Below are 17,660 nucleotides of genomic sequence, written 5' to 3' on the forward strand. Positions count from 1 at the left end.
TTAGAGGATTATGTAAGACAACCTGTAGGAAGACAGTAAAAACAGTACAAACCTTCTAATCAGATGAGAGATCAAAGAGACAAAAAACGTCTGATAGGATTAGTCAAATATCACACTGAGACTAGGAATTCAAATACCTAGAGAGAAAATGCTGATATATAGTGGCAGAAATACAGAATATAGATAGTTTACAGCAAGAAAAATATGTATTCCAAAATCAACTATTTCCTGAAAAATACAATGCACAAAATTTAAAATCCAGAGTCACATTTTAATCTAAGCTTTATATATTTATATATAAAAATAGGTACATATGACAGGCTCCCCTATTTCTGTAGCAAAATAAAATTATCTTTAAAAGTCTCAGAAAGGATAGTTAAGTGCTGCTCAGTCCAGTGTGACACTTGGAAAACAGAAAGAGAAGAAGGAAGTGGCAGGAGAGGATACCCATGGAAATCAAGGAGCTCATCATGGTAATACTTGAGAGGGATCAGACTCCAAAACAAAAGGCACAAAAGTTGTATCAAACACTTACTAAAATCACCAAAAATGAAAAAGTATGCAATAGGTTCTGAAAAGTAAACAGCTCATCACAAAGTAACTTTGTATCTACAGGAACAAACTAGAAGCCAAATGCGGCTACTGAATAACACTAATTTATTTCTCCCACAGCTGTGATTTCAGCCTCAATGATTGTTCCAGATGCAATGATAAACATGTTCCAGATGCAATGATAAACGTGCACTTACTGAACAGTTTTTGTCAGAATTCCGTTTCCACTGCTTCTTGACTAGTTTCTTTGCTGCAGTTGAGTGAAGAGTTGCATGTGTTTGTTTTCGGGGATTTAAAGCCAGAATGTTCTGTGGAAAAAGAACAAAAGACATTAAAATATAGATTAAAATTTCCATAGAGGTTCAAAGCCTCTTAGATCACACTTTACACGCTTATTTACAGCGCTCTGTAAAACCAAATGCAATCATTCCACATTATAGCCCAACTCCATACTAATTTGTTTAGATTGTATTGTCCATGCCACTTAGATGATGAATATTTAAAGACATTTCTAGGATTACTAGAAAACAGAATTATATTTAGTAGCTTTAATAATGGCTTCCATTCACAGATATTTTTTATGTACAGTATATAGAAACACATAATTCTGGTTCATTGTATCACTTCAAGTAACACTTCTAAAGCAAAACAAGCAAAAACATTTTAAAATATCTGGGTTATTTCTGAATGTTTCATCATTTCAGTATAAACTCCAATTTCCCCGTCAAAACAATCTCCTTCTAAGCCTAGTGAGCTGATGAGTTAAGTAATTTATCTTAAAATGCTTTTATTTACCAGGACACAAATAAATCTCAGGAAGGTAGCCATACTTTTAGGTCATAGTGGTGGTCTGAAAACATAGGCAGAATGAAGTTTGCAATGCCTTGCACTATCCTAGTGTAACTCAACTAAATCTAATTTTTGGAATCAAAACTCTTTTACAAATCAGGCAAGTAACCAACTTCTATGGCAAAAGCAACCTTGTATATTTCAAGGGATGAGTGTGAAAGGCATCCAAAAGACAGATCCAGATTCAGGTATGTGATGGAGAACAAAAACAGGCACATTGTTGGTTGTAACTTCTGGAATTAGTTTGCAAGTTTAGCTATAAAAAAGCCTTGGCTTTAGCACTACATGTCTCCACTGTGATGAGCAGAGTGTGTTTATTCTGTTACTGTATGTCAAAGATGTGCAAGACTGACTTAGAGAAACATGATGAGTGTGACGGGGTTATGAATATTATATTGTGATTCTTTGTAATTTTAAATATCTGCTTCAGAGGGTGATTACAATGAAACAGTTATCTCTTGTATTATTGAGCTGATTATGGGGACTTCTTATTTTAAATGTGAAGGAGTCACTTTCTATTCAACTACTTAATGCTTTACTCAGAAAGTAATGATTGGTAATCCAATTTTCCTTCAAACCAGAAACCTCACCTCTGCAAACAACAACATAGCCCAACACAGTAACTCCCAGCTTGCCTGAAGCACAAAGTGAGGTACAACATTCAAAAAACATATAGACTATTTAGCAACCTACATGCAGTTTACTTTCTGCAAGAGTTACAGGTTGTTATTGAATGTGCCCCTGTAATTCCAGCAGCAAAGACTCTTCTCCAGTTCAGGGTGTTCCCCAGATGAGTACCTCAGGCAAGATGTAACAACCAAATGCATTCAGTCGTTATTTATGCCAAGTTATTTTGCCCTTAATTAAAACAGAGCAGGGACATCCACATAAGGGAGGTCTCAGGATATCCTTGATTTTCTCAGGATAATCAAACTCAACTGTCAGAACAGTACCTGACTGTTGAGTGCCCAAATTGCCCAAGCTGGGCAGTAGATTCTGCATCACATAAAAATTGCAGCAAGATTTTGTCTACTCTCTTTTGTAATTGCTTCATGCTTGGCCATGAATATTATTTTAGCAAACTGAAATGAATTGCAAATTTCTAGCACTAAACTGTAACAGATGTACTCCACTGGGTACAGCACCAGTTGGTTTAAAACATGGAACAAATGGTGGGGCAAGCCAAGGACGGAAGAATCCCCATATGTTTGCTCCTGTTGGAATTCTGCAGCAGGAGCATGGCTCCAAGAGCAACAGTTGCAGAAATCCAAAAGGACTACGTAGCACAGCATGTCCCAGAATTAAATCTGAAATAAAACTGGCACAGAAAATACTAAAATACTAAATCACATATACAATATAAAATTGCTTATATTTCCACTACATAAATAACAGACTACCTGCCTAAATCTTGGATTGCTGACCAAAGTGGCTGCTCTAGCTAGAGCTCCCTAGTGTTTAAGAACAACTCAGAAGTTAACTGCTTAAATGGGAAAATAATGTAAATGCTCTTGGGTCAGTTGAAGTGTCAGAAGTTAAATTAGTGAGGGTGTTTTCTTCCTATTCATTTCAGTTCCCTGGTCGGCTTTTCACAGCTTATGGCTAGTCAGACATTTAGTAAATTTAACAAATAAATTCAGATGGGTCAGTCAGTAAGTGCAAAATTAAAGAAGAAAGTTCTAGAGTATGTATTGCAAATAACAATGAATACACACAACTAAACAAAAATAAAATATTTGGATATGCAAGAAAGGAAACCTGAGACCTCCAGTCTTTCAAACACACTGGCCATCTGAGCAGGGGAAGAGTTCATTGGTGAGGAGAATTATTTTGGTGCCTGCAATCTTCCTTCTCTGAATCCCATGCTTATTCTGCCACAAAAACTCTCATTCTTGACAGATGATCTTTCCAGATGTTGAAAGGGCAAGACTCAAGCTTCCCCAACAGAGAATGCAGGTGCATAATGCATCCCTTTTCACAGTACTATTAACTCTGGATTTCACATCAAGATGCTACTTGTACAGTAATGCAGAACCTATAAATTTTTTCTTTACACTTTTACATAACTGCTCCATTTATTTCATTAATAGTAGATATAAATCCATTATCATTAATGGCTGCAAATCAGAATATAAGGATACTGCAGTTCACTAGAAATCCATTGTGGCACTCTGTTGATGAAGACAGACATGGGGCTATGAGTAAGGACACAGAAGTGAATTGAGCCCATGCTGAGTTTGTGACTCGTGGCACAGAAGCACAACATGAACAGTCGAGTTAAAGCTGCAACTCTGCACAGCACTGATGATTATGGGCACCACCAAAGTATTACAGTTTCCTTCACTATTTCCACAGATTAATTTGAAGATTTCACTGATGGGATAAAAGGCAAGGAGCCCATCTCTGTGGAATGCAATTCAAATATATTTTGCAGATGACTTGCTCAACTATAATTACCTTAAGGAATTGCTTTAATAATTACCAATGACAATTATTTTTTTCAGGTCTTTTAAAACACAACAATTATTAAAAGATACAAAACATAGAAGAATGGTTCAATTTCAGAATACATCCTCTTCTAGAAAGGAACATATTTGTTATGTCTAATAGATATCGAATTCGGTTGCAAGTACCCTTAAATGCAATAAACTACTCTTATGTAATGTACATTGAGAATGACTAGCATGTATAAGTCATAGCTACAGTTTTTAAATTTTGAGAATTTATTGATAGATGGTTATGTTGATCTGTGCCAACAGCAACACAGCTTCTGATATTAAACTTACCATAAGCCATTCATTAGGTGTTTATTGCTTAGCCTCTACTTTAAATGGCATGATTAAAAAGTCTACACAAAAAATACTAGCTCTAATTTTCACTATCATCTATTAATGAAAAGGCTGTAAAAGTTTTAAAACAGCATGTTATATCACACTGAGTAATTTACCAGGAATTTGAATTAATATTACTCCAAGTAAGTGATTTCAAAGCAGTCATCCAGGATAGGATACACTCTCCAGCTGGGAGTCCTGTCCCTGATAGAGCACTTTCAGGTAAATCAAGACAGGTTGGCACATGCTCTGCAGTGATGCAACATAAAGTTCTAAACATGTTTTGCTTTAAATTTCAATGAAAGTGTCACACACTATTTATTCTCATCTCATAAAGCCACTCTTTTCCTGAAATCAGAAACAGCTATTTCAATTAAATGTGGTTCCTAATTAAGTGCATATTCTGCAAAACAAAATATAAAGTTATGGAAGCACTTTGCTCACTGGGAATGCTCCAAAGCCAGTGGAGACTGGGGGGTAGGCATAGAGGAGATGTTATTAAGAAAAAAAGTACAATTCAGAACACATGTGGGATGTGGGACTGCAGTAACTTTAAGACAGTCATCAAAAAGTCCTGCAAGTCTAGGAGTGTCTTTGTAAATTATGACATTAATTCAAATTTTGAAAGCTTTTCTTTAAAGCACTGTGGTGTGAAATCTTTGGCTTTATATTTTTCTCCCCAAAAGAAACAACCTCAGCAAGATGTCCTGCTTATGTGGACTCTGTCTCTCATTCAAAACAATATATTTGGAAAAATTCAACAGTTAAAGATCACTCTTCTTCTGGAGAGCCTCCTACTGAAACCAATGAGTCACACCAGGAGTATTTAGTGTTTAATAATCTTCATATTTGTTACTGCTAATTCAAAGCAAGAATAAAGATCAAAAAAATCTATTGTCAGGTACTGTCACAGATTGTGATATTAAAACTCAGTGAAATTCTTAAAAATATGAAGTAAATATTTGCTTGTTTCAAGGATTCTGTGGACATCCTGTAGCTTGTTGGGAATGTTTCCCATGAACAGCCCCAAAACACCTCCTGAAGTTCACCACAGATCAGTACATGTACTGTCACAGTGAAGATGTGGAAAATGCAAGAGTTCACATGCAGACTGTGACCAGGCACAAAACAAGGTCCCATGTATCAGTCTCCTTGTTTTTTAGCACACAGCTCATTTCCCTAGCCTGGCCCCTGCAATACACAGCTGATATCCTTATTTAATCCTGTTGCTTCACAGGACTGAACTCAGCTGAACACTTTTATATACATCAATTAAAATACAGGAGTAGGCCAGGCATGCTAGGGAATGCATGTGGAGAGCAATTTAACCCACCCCATTCCATTAATCTACCCAATTTCCTTAAAAAGAGTTGTAATCTCCCTCACAGCAAGTAACATTAAATGTATTGCAAGATACATATGCTCACCAAGTGAACATAATGAGAACATATTTATTTTTTCTAAGAGTAATGAGCATACTAAACAATTAATTTCAAAGCCATGCAAGTGTTACTTCACTAACAGAAACAAATACCTGGGGCTTTTCCACAAATATTTTCTAGTATATCTGAATATGAAACTAATTGTATAATTGCTCTTCAGTCAAAGGCTAAAGAACTCAAATGTCTTTGTTTTCATGAGATTAGATGACCCACAATAAGGAACTTTGTTGAAAAACCACATCAGTGTAGAAGAAGATGACCAAGGCAAGAACTACTATTAAAATCTAATTTGAATTGCCTAATTCCCATTTTACTTCTCACATCTACTCTATTTCTTGGAAAGCTGCATGAAGCACTGACAGTCAGATGCAGGACTTTACACACCATGTAAAGGCCTCAATACACATGGAAGTTTCCTTGCCAAATCAGAAAGATCAAGATCTAGTCATAGGGGAATTTGTTACACTAGAAGATAAGCACAAGATTTCAAAAAGTAAGTATCTATGGTGTCATGTCTTCCAAAAGTTAGCTCTATGTAACTTGCCATTCCAGCAATAATACAGGGCAATGTTGTGAATCTCTCCCATAAGCTTATTTATGACAGAATATCCCACAAATCGATACTTGTGGTTTCCTTACTGAAAATCAGAACTGATGAGAACCTTTACAAACTATTTATGTAACCTGGCTGATAATGTATCTTAGGAATTCATGAATTCATGAAAAAATTTCAAAAAGGTGAAAAGACCATGCTTTCACAGTATTTCAGGCCTGGTTTAATTGTGAAGAAACAAAACCCATAGACAGATTGATGAAATGTGAAATGAGCACAAATGTCAGGGGAAGAACGTGGTCAGCCTTAGGAAAATCCAACGGAAACCCCCAAGAAATTATTTTTGTAAATTACCAGATGTTTTCTGTTACTGAGACAAATGGCTGCACAAGTGAGCAAAGCCACAAGTTGACTGTGAACATATTTTATTCCAGTATATCACGGTGTGACAAGGTGCAACACCTCTGATCTCCTTCAGTAATGACAAATTCTGCAGGTCGTCTCCTGTCCATGCCTGAGAACTGGCCCTTTATACTACTGTGATAGCTACAAACCCGTCCTCAAGGTCCCGTGAGCTGGAAGATGGGGCTCCACTGCTTGAAGAGACGACCAGCCTATGAACCAGTGCCAGAGGGGCAGCAGCACTGCAGCCTCCTGGGAGACAGGGATGGAGAAGCCAATCTGCTCAAAGGACTGAGGCCTGACCCTGTATCCTGCTGTGCATATGGGCACAGGTTGCTCAAACCCAGCAGGAAAAAGATTCTACTTTTAATCACAAGGCAAAATTCTTCTTTGAGCTACACAAGCTCATAGTTTCAAAATGGATCAAGAACTAAGGCCAATGGATGCTATAGTGATAAGCATATGCTACCTGTGCACTGCCACACGCCTTTAACATAGCAGTTAAGTGCTGTATCTTCATCTTTTCATTTCATCACAAGACAAACTGCTGATAGCAGAACAAACACTTTCCTGATTTCTTCCACTCTTCGTATAGCCTCTAAATCTTAAAGAAAGACAATTTACCCTGTGACACCCTCACAGCATACCCGTATCCTAGAGGTGTAGTCCTAGATCCATTACTAGGTACTTCGATATTGGGATTTTCAAATTTATCACTACAGAATTTCTCGGTCCTCAGATTTGCCTGCAATATATAAACACTACATCTTATCAAAATGAGCAGTTTTCTAAAGCACTCCCACAAAAGTCGGGAAACTCTTACTCATGAATACATCTACATTAACAAAAGTGTGTTATACTTCATGCACTTTCTGTTACATAACAAAATTAATGGATTACACATTAACAAAGCAGCAAAATTACACAACCCTAAGCAGGGTTTACACAATCATGCTGTTACTTTAACTGCCAGACTTAGCGCTTGATTTCTTTAACTCAGCAATGCATTTTTGCTAGGCATTACTGTAAATTCTAAAAGATTTATTCAAATGAAACCAAAGAAGTGTTACTTGTTTCCCATAGATACCAACCACTCTCCTCTATGGGAAGGGCTCTGGGTGGTAAATTATGCTCCTGGAAACTCTGTATGCTACCTCCTCAACACAACTAATCTCTGTAGAAATGCATTGACCCTCACAGGGGAAACCAAAGCAAATACTCACCCTCCAGGCTTTACTGAAGTATCTGAGTAGTACCAGTATCAGTGAATTATTCATGCCTTTAACACAAGCATATATATATATATCAAAACCACACAGCCTAAAGCAGGCTTAACCTTCACCACAACACAGGAATAGTTCTGAAGCCCCTCCAGGGACACCACACTCTGTGACACGATCATGTTGTCACACTATAAACAATACACCATATCCAAAAATATTAGCCTTTATATACAAAATTCAGAGAAGACATAGCTGAGCATAGCTCTGGTAAATTTAATCAGTGTCAAATTCACTATTTGTATTCATTTGGCTGAATAAAACGTTACTTAATTTATAGCCTTTAAAAGTACAAGGTTTTAAAATTTTGTACAACTATCTTTCTACACACACAGTTAATATTTTAGTCATTTTTCTCCCTAACTGGACAGTCTTTAATCATCCAACTAATTGGCAAAGTGCAAAACAAACAACATTGATTCTTAGTTTCATGACTGCTGTTACCTTAGAAGTAAGCACATACGTGGTCTCCAGTCTGCCATACCCCCTACACTCAAAGTCACCTTTTTCATCTTCCTAACAAAAATATCTCCCTCCTTTACAAATCAAAACTTAAAACTTCAGAAAAATATTAGGTTTTCATCATAGGTATATCAGAACTTTTTGGTTTCGTCAGTATAATATTGATCTATGTCTCAAATGCTTGCACATTAAGTTGTTCTGTTACATGAGGAATACAAATGTTATTTGGTAAGTGCTCATTCACACAGAGTTATTTATTGAAAGAATCACAGCATAAAGGATCGTTATCATACACATACATTTACATCTCACTTATATTTTTCTACAAGACAAACAGATCACAAGACAAAGCAAGCTCAGTTGCCTTTGGAAATAAATTTTGTCAGAACCAAAAAAAGGCCACTGTATCCCCATAATTGAATCTCTGAATTGGACCCTCAATTGTGAGGGTTTGCTTAAGCAAAATCCAAACTTGCATTAGAGACACATTTGTTAATGGCAAGCGAATGCTCTACTAACTTTTGATCAGAGGAGAGAAATTAGCAAAGTTAATACTGCTTAAGTTTAATCATTGGCAAAATCAGTGGAACTAATTTTAGCTGAGCAAAGCAATGTTCTGAAAACTTTGCTAAAAGGTGATTTTCAAAGTCCAGTAAATGAACTTGAAATGCAAGGATGAGACTAACAACATACATCCGAAAGATCTAGTACATTCAGTGCTTGAAACAAATGTGAACATTTGTACTTGTTCCAAGAACATGCCAACTATCAGTACTGACTTTCTAAATCTGTTGCAACATGAAGAAGTAACAAGTAAGCCTACCTTTTTGCACCTACTGTGCACACTTACAAAAATTCCAATAGCAATTGTTTAATACAATAGTAAAATGCAAAATTGACAATGGAACTACAGACTTGCTATTTTGTGCATACACCAGAGCATCCTAATCAAAAGGGGAAAAAAGAATTAGCATATATAAATAAAATGGAAATGTGAAGGGCTTGTTAATTCTATCCTATAAGCAGTAAGTATATATAAAGTCATATTACAAAATATTATTAAATGTCTGATAATTAAAAAAAAACCCACACCTAATTTTCAAGCAACAAAATTTGACAGCCCATGCAAGAAAGGCAAGAGGAAACTGTTCCCAGTTTCTCCTTTTTGTTTTAAAATGTCATTGTCTTCTTTTGCAGAAGCACACAGTGATGTTGACACCTTTAAGCAAAGAAACATGACACTGTAAGTATACAGGGACTCACATGCTGTAGATCAGAGGGGAACATATATCAGCAATAGGAAATATAGACAATTCCTTGGAGAGCTTTACTCTTACAATTTTGATTTTCAAATCTTATTGACATTAAATACTGATGAATGCGTGGGGCAGAAACAGAGATGATTCTCTTCAAATAAAATAATGAGATAAAGCTGCCAAATCTATAAACATGCCAGCAAACATTTGGATTCTGATCTATTATACTTTGTCTCATGCTTATAGAGAAAACCTACTTTTAAATACTTATTAAAGAACGCTGTATGTATGAGCATTATTTTCTAATTCTTTTATTTATTAAGCAAAATTACCTCTGTTGTGAGATCTCTGAATAGGGAAGAACTATTTGTATCATTTGTAAGGTTTTCTAAAATTTACAATGAAATATTTCTCCTACAAACACACTGTAATGATTCTAAGGCTGTGGATTTCAAGCTTTATCAAAATCTAACTATTGGACTTTTGAAAAAATAAAATTCCCATCTTGCTGGCAGCTCCAAGTACTCTTCCCTAGAACAGAAGATACAAGACCACAATACTACCATTCAATTAGGATGGAAGTATTAAAACCCATTTATCTCAAAGTAGTATCCCTTTGTTTGCAGTTTGTTACGAGAAGAAACAGCAACAGGAAAAGCTGTAACAGAAGTAACATTTTTTAGAAACTATATAAAGGAAAGGTACCAAGATTACTCTTCTGTAAGTACCATCTTCCCGTACTTCTGTGCCCGACAGCTTCAGAATTGTGGATTTAATCTTTACGTCATGGAATCATAGAATTGCTTGGGTTGGAAGGGACCTTGAAGCTCATCCAGTTCCAACCCCCATATGATGGGCAGGCAGGGGCACCTTCTACTACACTAGGTTCCTCAAACCCATTCAACCTGGCCCCAAACACTGCCAGAGAAGAGTACCCACAACTTTTCTGGGCAACCTCTTCAGTGCCTCACCACAGCGACTGAAATACTATGGTTTATAACTTAAACATTTTCATGAAAGACTTTTGACTACTACAGCAGAACTGTGTTACAAAAGCTAAAGAGATGACCTCCACACCCTGAATGGGCCTCTGAGATGAAGATAAGACAAAGTAACAAGTCAGGGATGGGTACATTCATAAAGTACAAGCCTAATGCCTTCAGGGCGGAGACAACAGCCCCAGGGCTGTCAGCTGCCAGGGTCGAACAGACCCTGGCACCAAAAGGTGGGGGAGAGAGACTTTGGGTGTGTGTTGGGAAGGCCTCTGGTGAGAGGCAGTGACTACCCATCCTCCATCAGGCAGAGGAGCCCAGCTGAGGGGCCCTTCACCCCAAGAACAGCTTATCCACAGCAGAGGGGGTGACACGGCCCATCAAAGGCCTCCAAAGTGGTCCCTGGACTCTGCACCAGAGCACTGCAGCATGATGCAACAGATACAAGGGAGGCACATGGTCATTCCCACCTGGCCCACACTGTGTATTAATGTATGGAATTCCATACTCTTCAGCATGTGGCATGAGGCAGGGGACTCTCACCACCAAGAAGAGCAGATGGAGGGGAGCAACAAGACATCACTGGGACCCTCGGATGGGTGATATGCTTCCATCTAACCACTGCTCTCCCTGTCTCCCCAGCCCCCACGCACACTTATTTTCTTTCTTTCCTCTTTGCCTCTTCTACTATTAAATAAAACATACCAATTTTTTGGCACCAACATCTAACCTCATTTGGTTTTAATCTCATTTTTGGTTATATTTTGAACATTCTAAGTTCTTTCTGGTTTGTACACAAAGACTTCATTTTCCTTGCTTTTCTGGGTTTAAACTGGATCGTAACACTCTCACAGTATAGAATTTCTTCCTAACATCTCACCTAAACCCACTCTTTCAGTTTAAAGCCAATCCACCTTGGCATATCACAACATGTCCTTGTTAAAAAAATCTCCAGCTTTCTTGTAGGTCCTCTTTAGGTACCAGAAGGCTGCTCTAAGGTCTCACCTGAGCCTGCTCTTCTAAACAACCCCAACTCTCTCAGCCTGTCTTCAGAGGACAGGTATTCCAACCCTCTGACCATTTTTCTGGCTCTCCTCTGGACTCACTCTAAAAAGTCCACATCTTCTTTATGTTGGGGACCTCAGAGCTGGGTGCAGTACTCTAGGCAGAGATCTTACAAGGGCAGAAGAGTGGAAGAATCACCTCCTCTGACTTGCTGCCCACAATTCTTTTGATGCAGCTCAGGATGTTGCCAAATCATGTTGAGCTCTTTCCACTCAACTTCAGGTTAGCTCTTCTTTTAGCTATTTGTTTTCTCCCTTTTCCTGAGTCAGGGCCTACATTCACAGTCATGAAAACTTTCTAAGTAATGGCAGGTAACTAACTCCAGAAGAGGAAGTTGCATGCCCAATTAAGCTTCTTCTTACAGCCCCTGAGGAGGTGATTCACACAGAACACCAAAGAGACAGGAGGTATACAACCACAACAGTTGTTCCCTCTCACTCTCCTGGACTTATACACCGGCCTCTAGGATGATGGCTCTCAGCCTGAAACTCTAAGTTTAAACACTTAACTCTACTCAAATACAAGAGTATTTGAAATATGGCTTCCATTTGAAATATGGAAAAAATTGGGGAAGTGTCACAAATAATTACAAGAACAGACACTTTTGTAAAATAACTTAATCATGACTGGCGTCACCCCTGGAACAATAAGGCCTCCATTCCCATGTTCCTGATTTGCCCTGCACAGGATGGAAGGAAAATCTGGATGAGAAGTTGAACTGATTTGCTGTTCAACTAAGATTACAAAAGCAAATCAGAGAACATGACATGAATGCTGCTCCAGCACTAAAAGAGTTTTAGCCCAACTCTCAAGACTTCTGTATTTTTCACTAAGGGCTCATTGATCAAGTGCATAAAGAACATTATACTGGGAGTTTAAAATTATCTAACTTCGCTTTTGTGCTAAATACTTCTTGGGGTTCCTAAATCAATTCATTTTATCTCCTCACCTAGTGACATGATTTAGCAGTATGCAAGCTATTCTGCTATACTGAAAAAGTGGTTCTTATTCTACAGTCTTCCAGAAACTCTTTCTTATCATTCCCTATCCTAACAAAAGAGTATTGGCCTTTCAGCTTAGTATTTGTTACTGACACTTTACTTAGTCTATAGATACTTGGAGATCATATTTTCTTTTTTTTCTGTTCTGTATTTATTTTATTTCTACATTTCATCACCAGCATTCTAGAACAGCTTCTGTTGTGGTTATCTTTGCTTTTTTTTCTCCAAACTCTTTTGTCACTTTCTCACTTCCATCTGTTTTGAAAAGCTATGTTCGTGCTTCCTAAAATCTTTCAAATTTTGCATTTTCAATTGGAACTGAAAAAAGGGCAATAGCAAACACAACTTTAAAACAGAAACAGAGTAAGCCAGGGAACCGCTTTTTATCTCCCATCTTGCGTTCCTGTAGCATACATGCACTTCCACACACAAGCGTGTGCATGAATTTGCACAAGCCTACTTGGTCCCTCTGATGCTGCAGTCTGTTGAAATTAACAGAGAAGTTCATCTTAGCACTAATGAACAGATTTGTTAAGGCTAAAATTAGATCTCATATTCACTCATATTCTATTCCAAAATGTTACACTATACATGATCTTTTGAGCGTAGATGCTCACACCAATTACTGATAACAATCCATAATAGTTAGTATACAGGCCTAACTAGATATACCAAGAAGGACAGCAGGCTCTAATTTCATCAAGAGAAAACCAAGGAAAATTTGGTCCTTATTCCCATTTTTGCCCTGAGCAGTAAATCAGCAGTATTCTTCAATACTGATTTAATTTAGAATTAAGAGTTTTCCTTAATATAATAGCTATACTCTATCTCACAAATCCATTTTTTAACCTTAAAATGTGACATAATATGAAAACTGCTGACACAAATAATTGACTGCTTTATTATAAATAGAATACTTGAAGTTATTTTTAAAATGCCTCATAAATCCACATTAAGTCCACTTTATTGATTTCAGAAAAGTTCATTTTATTTTCATAGTCACAGTCCATGATCTGTGCACTTAAGAAAAAACACTTTTTTCAATTTTAACTGTCACTGAAATATCTTTCATTTCAAAGATATCAAGAAATTATCACTATTCACTTTCAATACAAAGCCTCTTACATTTCAGCTGTCATTTTCAAAAAATCATACTGAAAATAGTGTTTCTAAGCAGAGTTCAGTTGCAGTGTAATAAGTAATAATTTCATCAATTAGCAGTATTCAGCATCCACTGAGAGTTCTCTCACTATTATTTTATTCATAGAGTCCTTTGTGGAAGTAGCATACTAAAAAGATCCATTTATCCTTCAAGGTTTTTCATAAATGTGTCATACATCTTAGAAAACAATTGGTTATTATTCTCGCTCAATCTAAATAACTATAATAACTTCCAGGTGTAAAACCTCCCTTTATAATTCCAATCTTCTTTACTCCCATTATGGGTCTACATTTTTAATAACTTATTCTAACGCTTCTACCGACTTTCACAAATGAATTCTGGAGTTTTGCATGGATGCTAGACATGCCTGGATGGAAGGGTAGTCAGCTTATTGTTAAGAGCAGAATAGAGTTGGGTTTCATAGAATGCTCTTCACATTCAGTGAAAACACAAGCATTTTATAATGAGCAAGATGCCAGTATAGATGCTAACAGTTCAACAGCTGGACAGGAAAATGCCGTGATTATTAAACTCAGCAATAGCTTGCTTTCAATGTATATTTTATTTCTCCTTCCCTGTAGATCCCTCCACATATTTATTAGCACGTTTTTCCTCTCTCAGAAGCTCATCCTGCCTTCTGTCCTTTCATTGCAAGAGTGCAAAGGGCTCCCTTCAGAGCACAATATTCTCATTTTTTATTTGACTGACAGAGATGAAATTGGGCAGCACGAGGACCTCTCTCAAGGCTGGGCAGAGAGCCCTGCACGGAGTGCACATCAGAACAAAACATCCCTGCCTTAGCAGACATGCATTTCTTGCACAACAGCCTGCTTCATTCTCTCCACATCGAACAAATGTTTTGTTGACTGAAAAACCCAGCCAGGACAGTTCATTCCAATGGACATTCCAATTTAAATAAGGCCTCTCAGAGCACAGTTAACAAAATCACACCAAAAACCAAGGCAAACGTGCAGCAATATACTAATAAATAAACTAGCTATCACAACAACCTCTTTGCAAATGGCACAGAGTCCAATCTCTATGATAAAGACAAACCTAATGACATTGAATGTGTGACTAATACTTGAAAGAAAAGTGTCCTTAGGAAAAACACATTAACTAAAATCAAACATTCATTTTTTCCACCTTCTACAGTCTCAAAGTGTTGTGCACAGGTACCTCTATTAAAAAAACACACACACCAACAAGGCACGTAAATCAGACAGGTTGGCTGCCTGGACACTTTGCTCCTTAATTACATATATAATTGTTTTTGAACCTGAAATTAAAATGTCAGAATGCACCATGATTGCCTTTAACTGATGACTAGCATCCCATCTAAATGGAAATATTTAGATTCATCACCTAGATACTTTTTTAATTTGCTTTCAAATAGAGTCTCAGGCAAGCATGTCTGCCTTCTCCCATTTTCACTGTTGGTGTCAAGTTGAACTGGAAAGGCCAACCATTTCAATGAACTAAAATAAACGTAATTTTAAGGTCAAGTCACTTGTAACACTTCAGGCAGCAAATGTCATACTGAAAATAAAATTGAACCTTGGCTTGAGCAGAGATGAAAGGTTTGGCATTTCAAGAACTTCATTGTGTTTATCACTTTAAATCTACAAATTAAATACCAACATCACATACATTAATATTTATCAAACTAAGAATGCTTTATGAAATTATATCTTTAAATACTGGAAGCATTATTAAACATAAAATACTTTTATAGGTGGGCTTACTCTTAATTCAAATAGTGAAGTCTCTGCAAGACCTAAAACCACTTAAAATTCCACACTGGTTTAGGGAGGCATCTATGACTACGGTAAGAACCCAGATATTTCAAAGGAAGGTCTAAGTATTTTGACAGAGGAAAGAAGAGAAATTGCCAAACTCAGACCACAGCATAAGAATCATAGCATCACAGAATGACTAGGTTGGAAGAGACCTTCAAGTTCACCAAGCCCAACCCATGCCCTAAGACCTCAACTAAACCACAGCACTGAGTGCCACATCTAATCTTTTTTAAACACATCCAGGGATGGTGACTCCACCACTTCCCTGGGCAGACCATTCCAGAACTTTATTACCCTTTTGTAATAAACTTTTTCCTAATAGCCAACCTATATTTCCCACATGCTTGACACAGGCTCCCAGCTTAGCATTATCCACAAATTTATTAATGAAAGACTCAATCCCCTCATCCATGTCATCAATAAAGATGTTGAATGGAACTGGTCCCAGCAAAGACCCCTGAGGGACACCACTGGTGATTGTCCCCAGCTGGATGCAGCACCCTTCACCACCACTCTCTGGGCCGGCCATGCAGCCAGTTCTGAACCCAGCACAGAGTGCTCCTGTCCAAGTCATGGGCTGCCAGCTTTTCCAGGAGTGTTCTGTGGGAGACAGTGCCAAAGGCCTTGCTGGAGTCCACAGACAACACCCACAGCCTCTCCCACATCCACCAGGCAGGTCACCTGGCAATAAAAGGAGATCAGGCTGGTCAAACACAACCTATCCCTGCTAAACCCATGCTGGCTGGGTCTGACACTCTGGCCTGTAAGTTCTGTGTGATGACACTCAGTATAAACTGTTCCATAACCTTACCAGATTATGCTAATTTACCAGGTCAGGCTAACTGGCCTATAATTATCAGGATCTTCCTTCCCACCCTTTTTGTGAATGGGTGTTACATTAGAGAGCTTCCAGTCATCTGGAACCTCACCAGTGAGCCAGGACTGCTGGTAAATGATGGAGAGCAGCTTCCCAAGCTCATCTGCCAGCTCCCTCATCATCCTGGGATGGATCCCACCTGGTCCCATAGATTTATGAGCATCCAAGCAGCTCAGCAGTTCTCTGACTGCCTCCTCCTGGATAACAGGGGGACCATTCCTCTCCCTGACACCATCTACCAGCCCAGGAGGACAGTTCTCCTGAGGACAAACTGTCTTCCCACTAAAGACTGAGGCAAAGAAGGTGTTAAGCACTTCTGTCTTCTTATCTGCAATTACAAAGTTCCCTCCCATATCCAGTAGAAAACAAAGGTTGGCCTTACCCTTCCTTTCACTGCTAATATATTGGTAAAAACATTTTGTATTATCCTTTACAAAAGTTGCCAAATTAAGTTCAAACTAAGCTTTGGCCTCCCTAATTATTTTTCCTACATGCCCTAGAAACCCCCTTAAATACTTCCTGAGAAACCTGACCCTCCTTCAGAACAAGGGCATTGAAAAAGTAGATTATTTCGTTTGTGATTTTATGATTTGGATAATATTAAGAAAAAACTCCTTTAAATATCTTGATATAAACACTCCTCAAACTTACATGCTTTGTCATTTCCTCCTCACTGTGTCTAATTTCTGTTGTTACTGTTGTTTTTTCTACTCCTACTTGAATCTAATGATCTTTGCCCTATGCAATAGAAGAAAAAAAAAAAAACAAAAAGGGGGGGTATTTATTATAGTTGTAAGAGTCTATGAACAGAAAAAAAAAAGCAATTTAAACTATAGACCCAGTCTGAAACACCTGTTATTTCATAAAAGAATACACCGGGCCAACTGAAATGCAAAATGTTCTTATTTCAAAAAAGCATTATTATGAGAAGAAAACTGAAGAATTTAGTTCAATTCTCCCACTTACTTCTTTAGCTGCTTTCTTCCCCAGTCAGTTTGACCTGTATATATACAACTTTTTTTTAAATTTTTTTTAATTTATATTTTGAATTATGGCATTGCATACTGCATTACAGAACTGCATAAAGACCAAGAGGCCAAAATGCCCCCCAAGATCTGTGTAGCCAATCTCAAACTG

At 37.7% G+C, this 17,660-nt stretch overlaps 1 protein-coding gene across 9 annotated transcripts in view; it reads right to left on the reverse strand.

The window, feature by feature from the left end:
* The window catches only part of DPYD (dihydropyrimidine dehydrogenase), a 336,858-nt gene that overhangs the window by 312,793 nt on the left and 6,405 nt on the right, over positions 1–17,660 (reverse strand). For all 9 annotated transcript variants that reach the window (XR_013340469.1, XR_002464965.1, XR_013340470.1 and 6 more), the window contains exon 2: positions 750–860. Coding sequence is in view for 6 of the 9 variants with exons in the window: in XM_021525458.1 (XP_021381133.1) it covers positions 750–860 (111 nt within the window). In the remaining 3 variants the exon portion in view is untranslated. The remainder of the gene's footprint in view (positions 1–749; positions 861–17,660) is intronic.

Source organism: Lonchura striata, chromosome 9 (genome assembly GCF_046129695.1).
Source record: "Lonchura striata isolate bLonStr1 chromosome 9, bLonStr1.mat, whole genome shotgun sequence".
Lineage (NCBI taxonomy): Eukaryota > Metazoa > Chordata > Aves > Passeriformes > Estrildidae > Lonchura > Lonchura striata.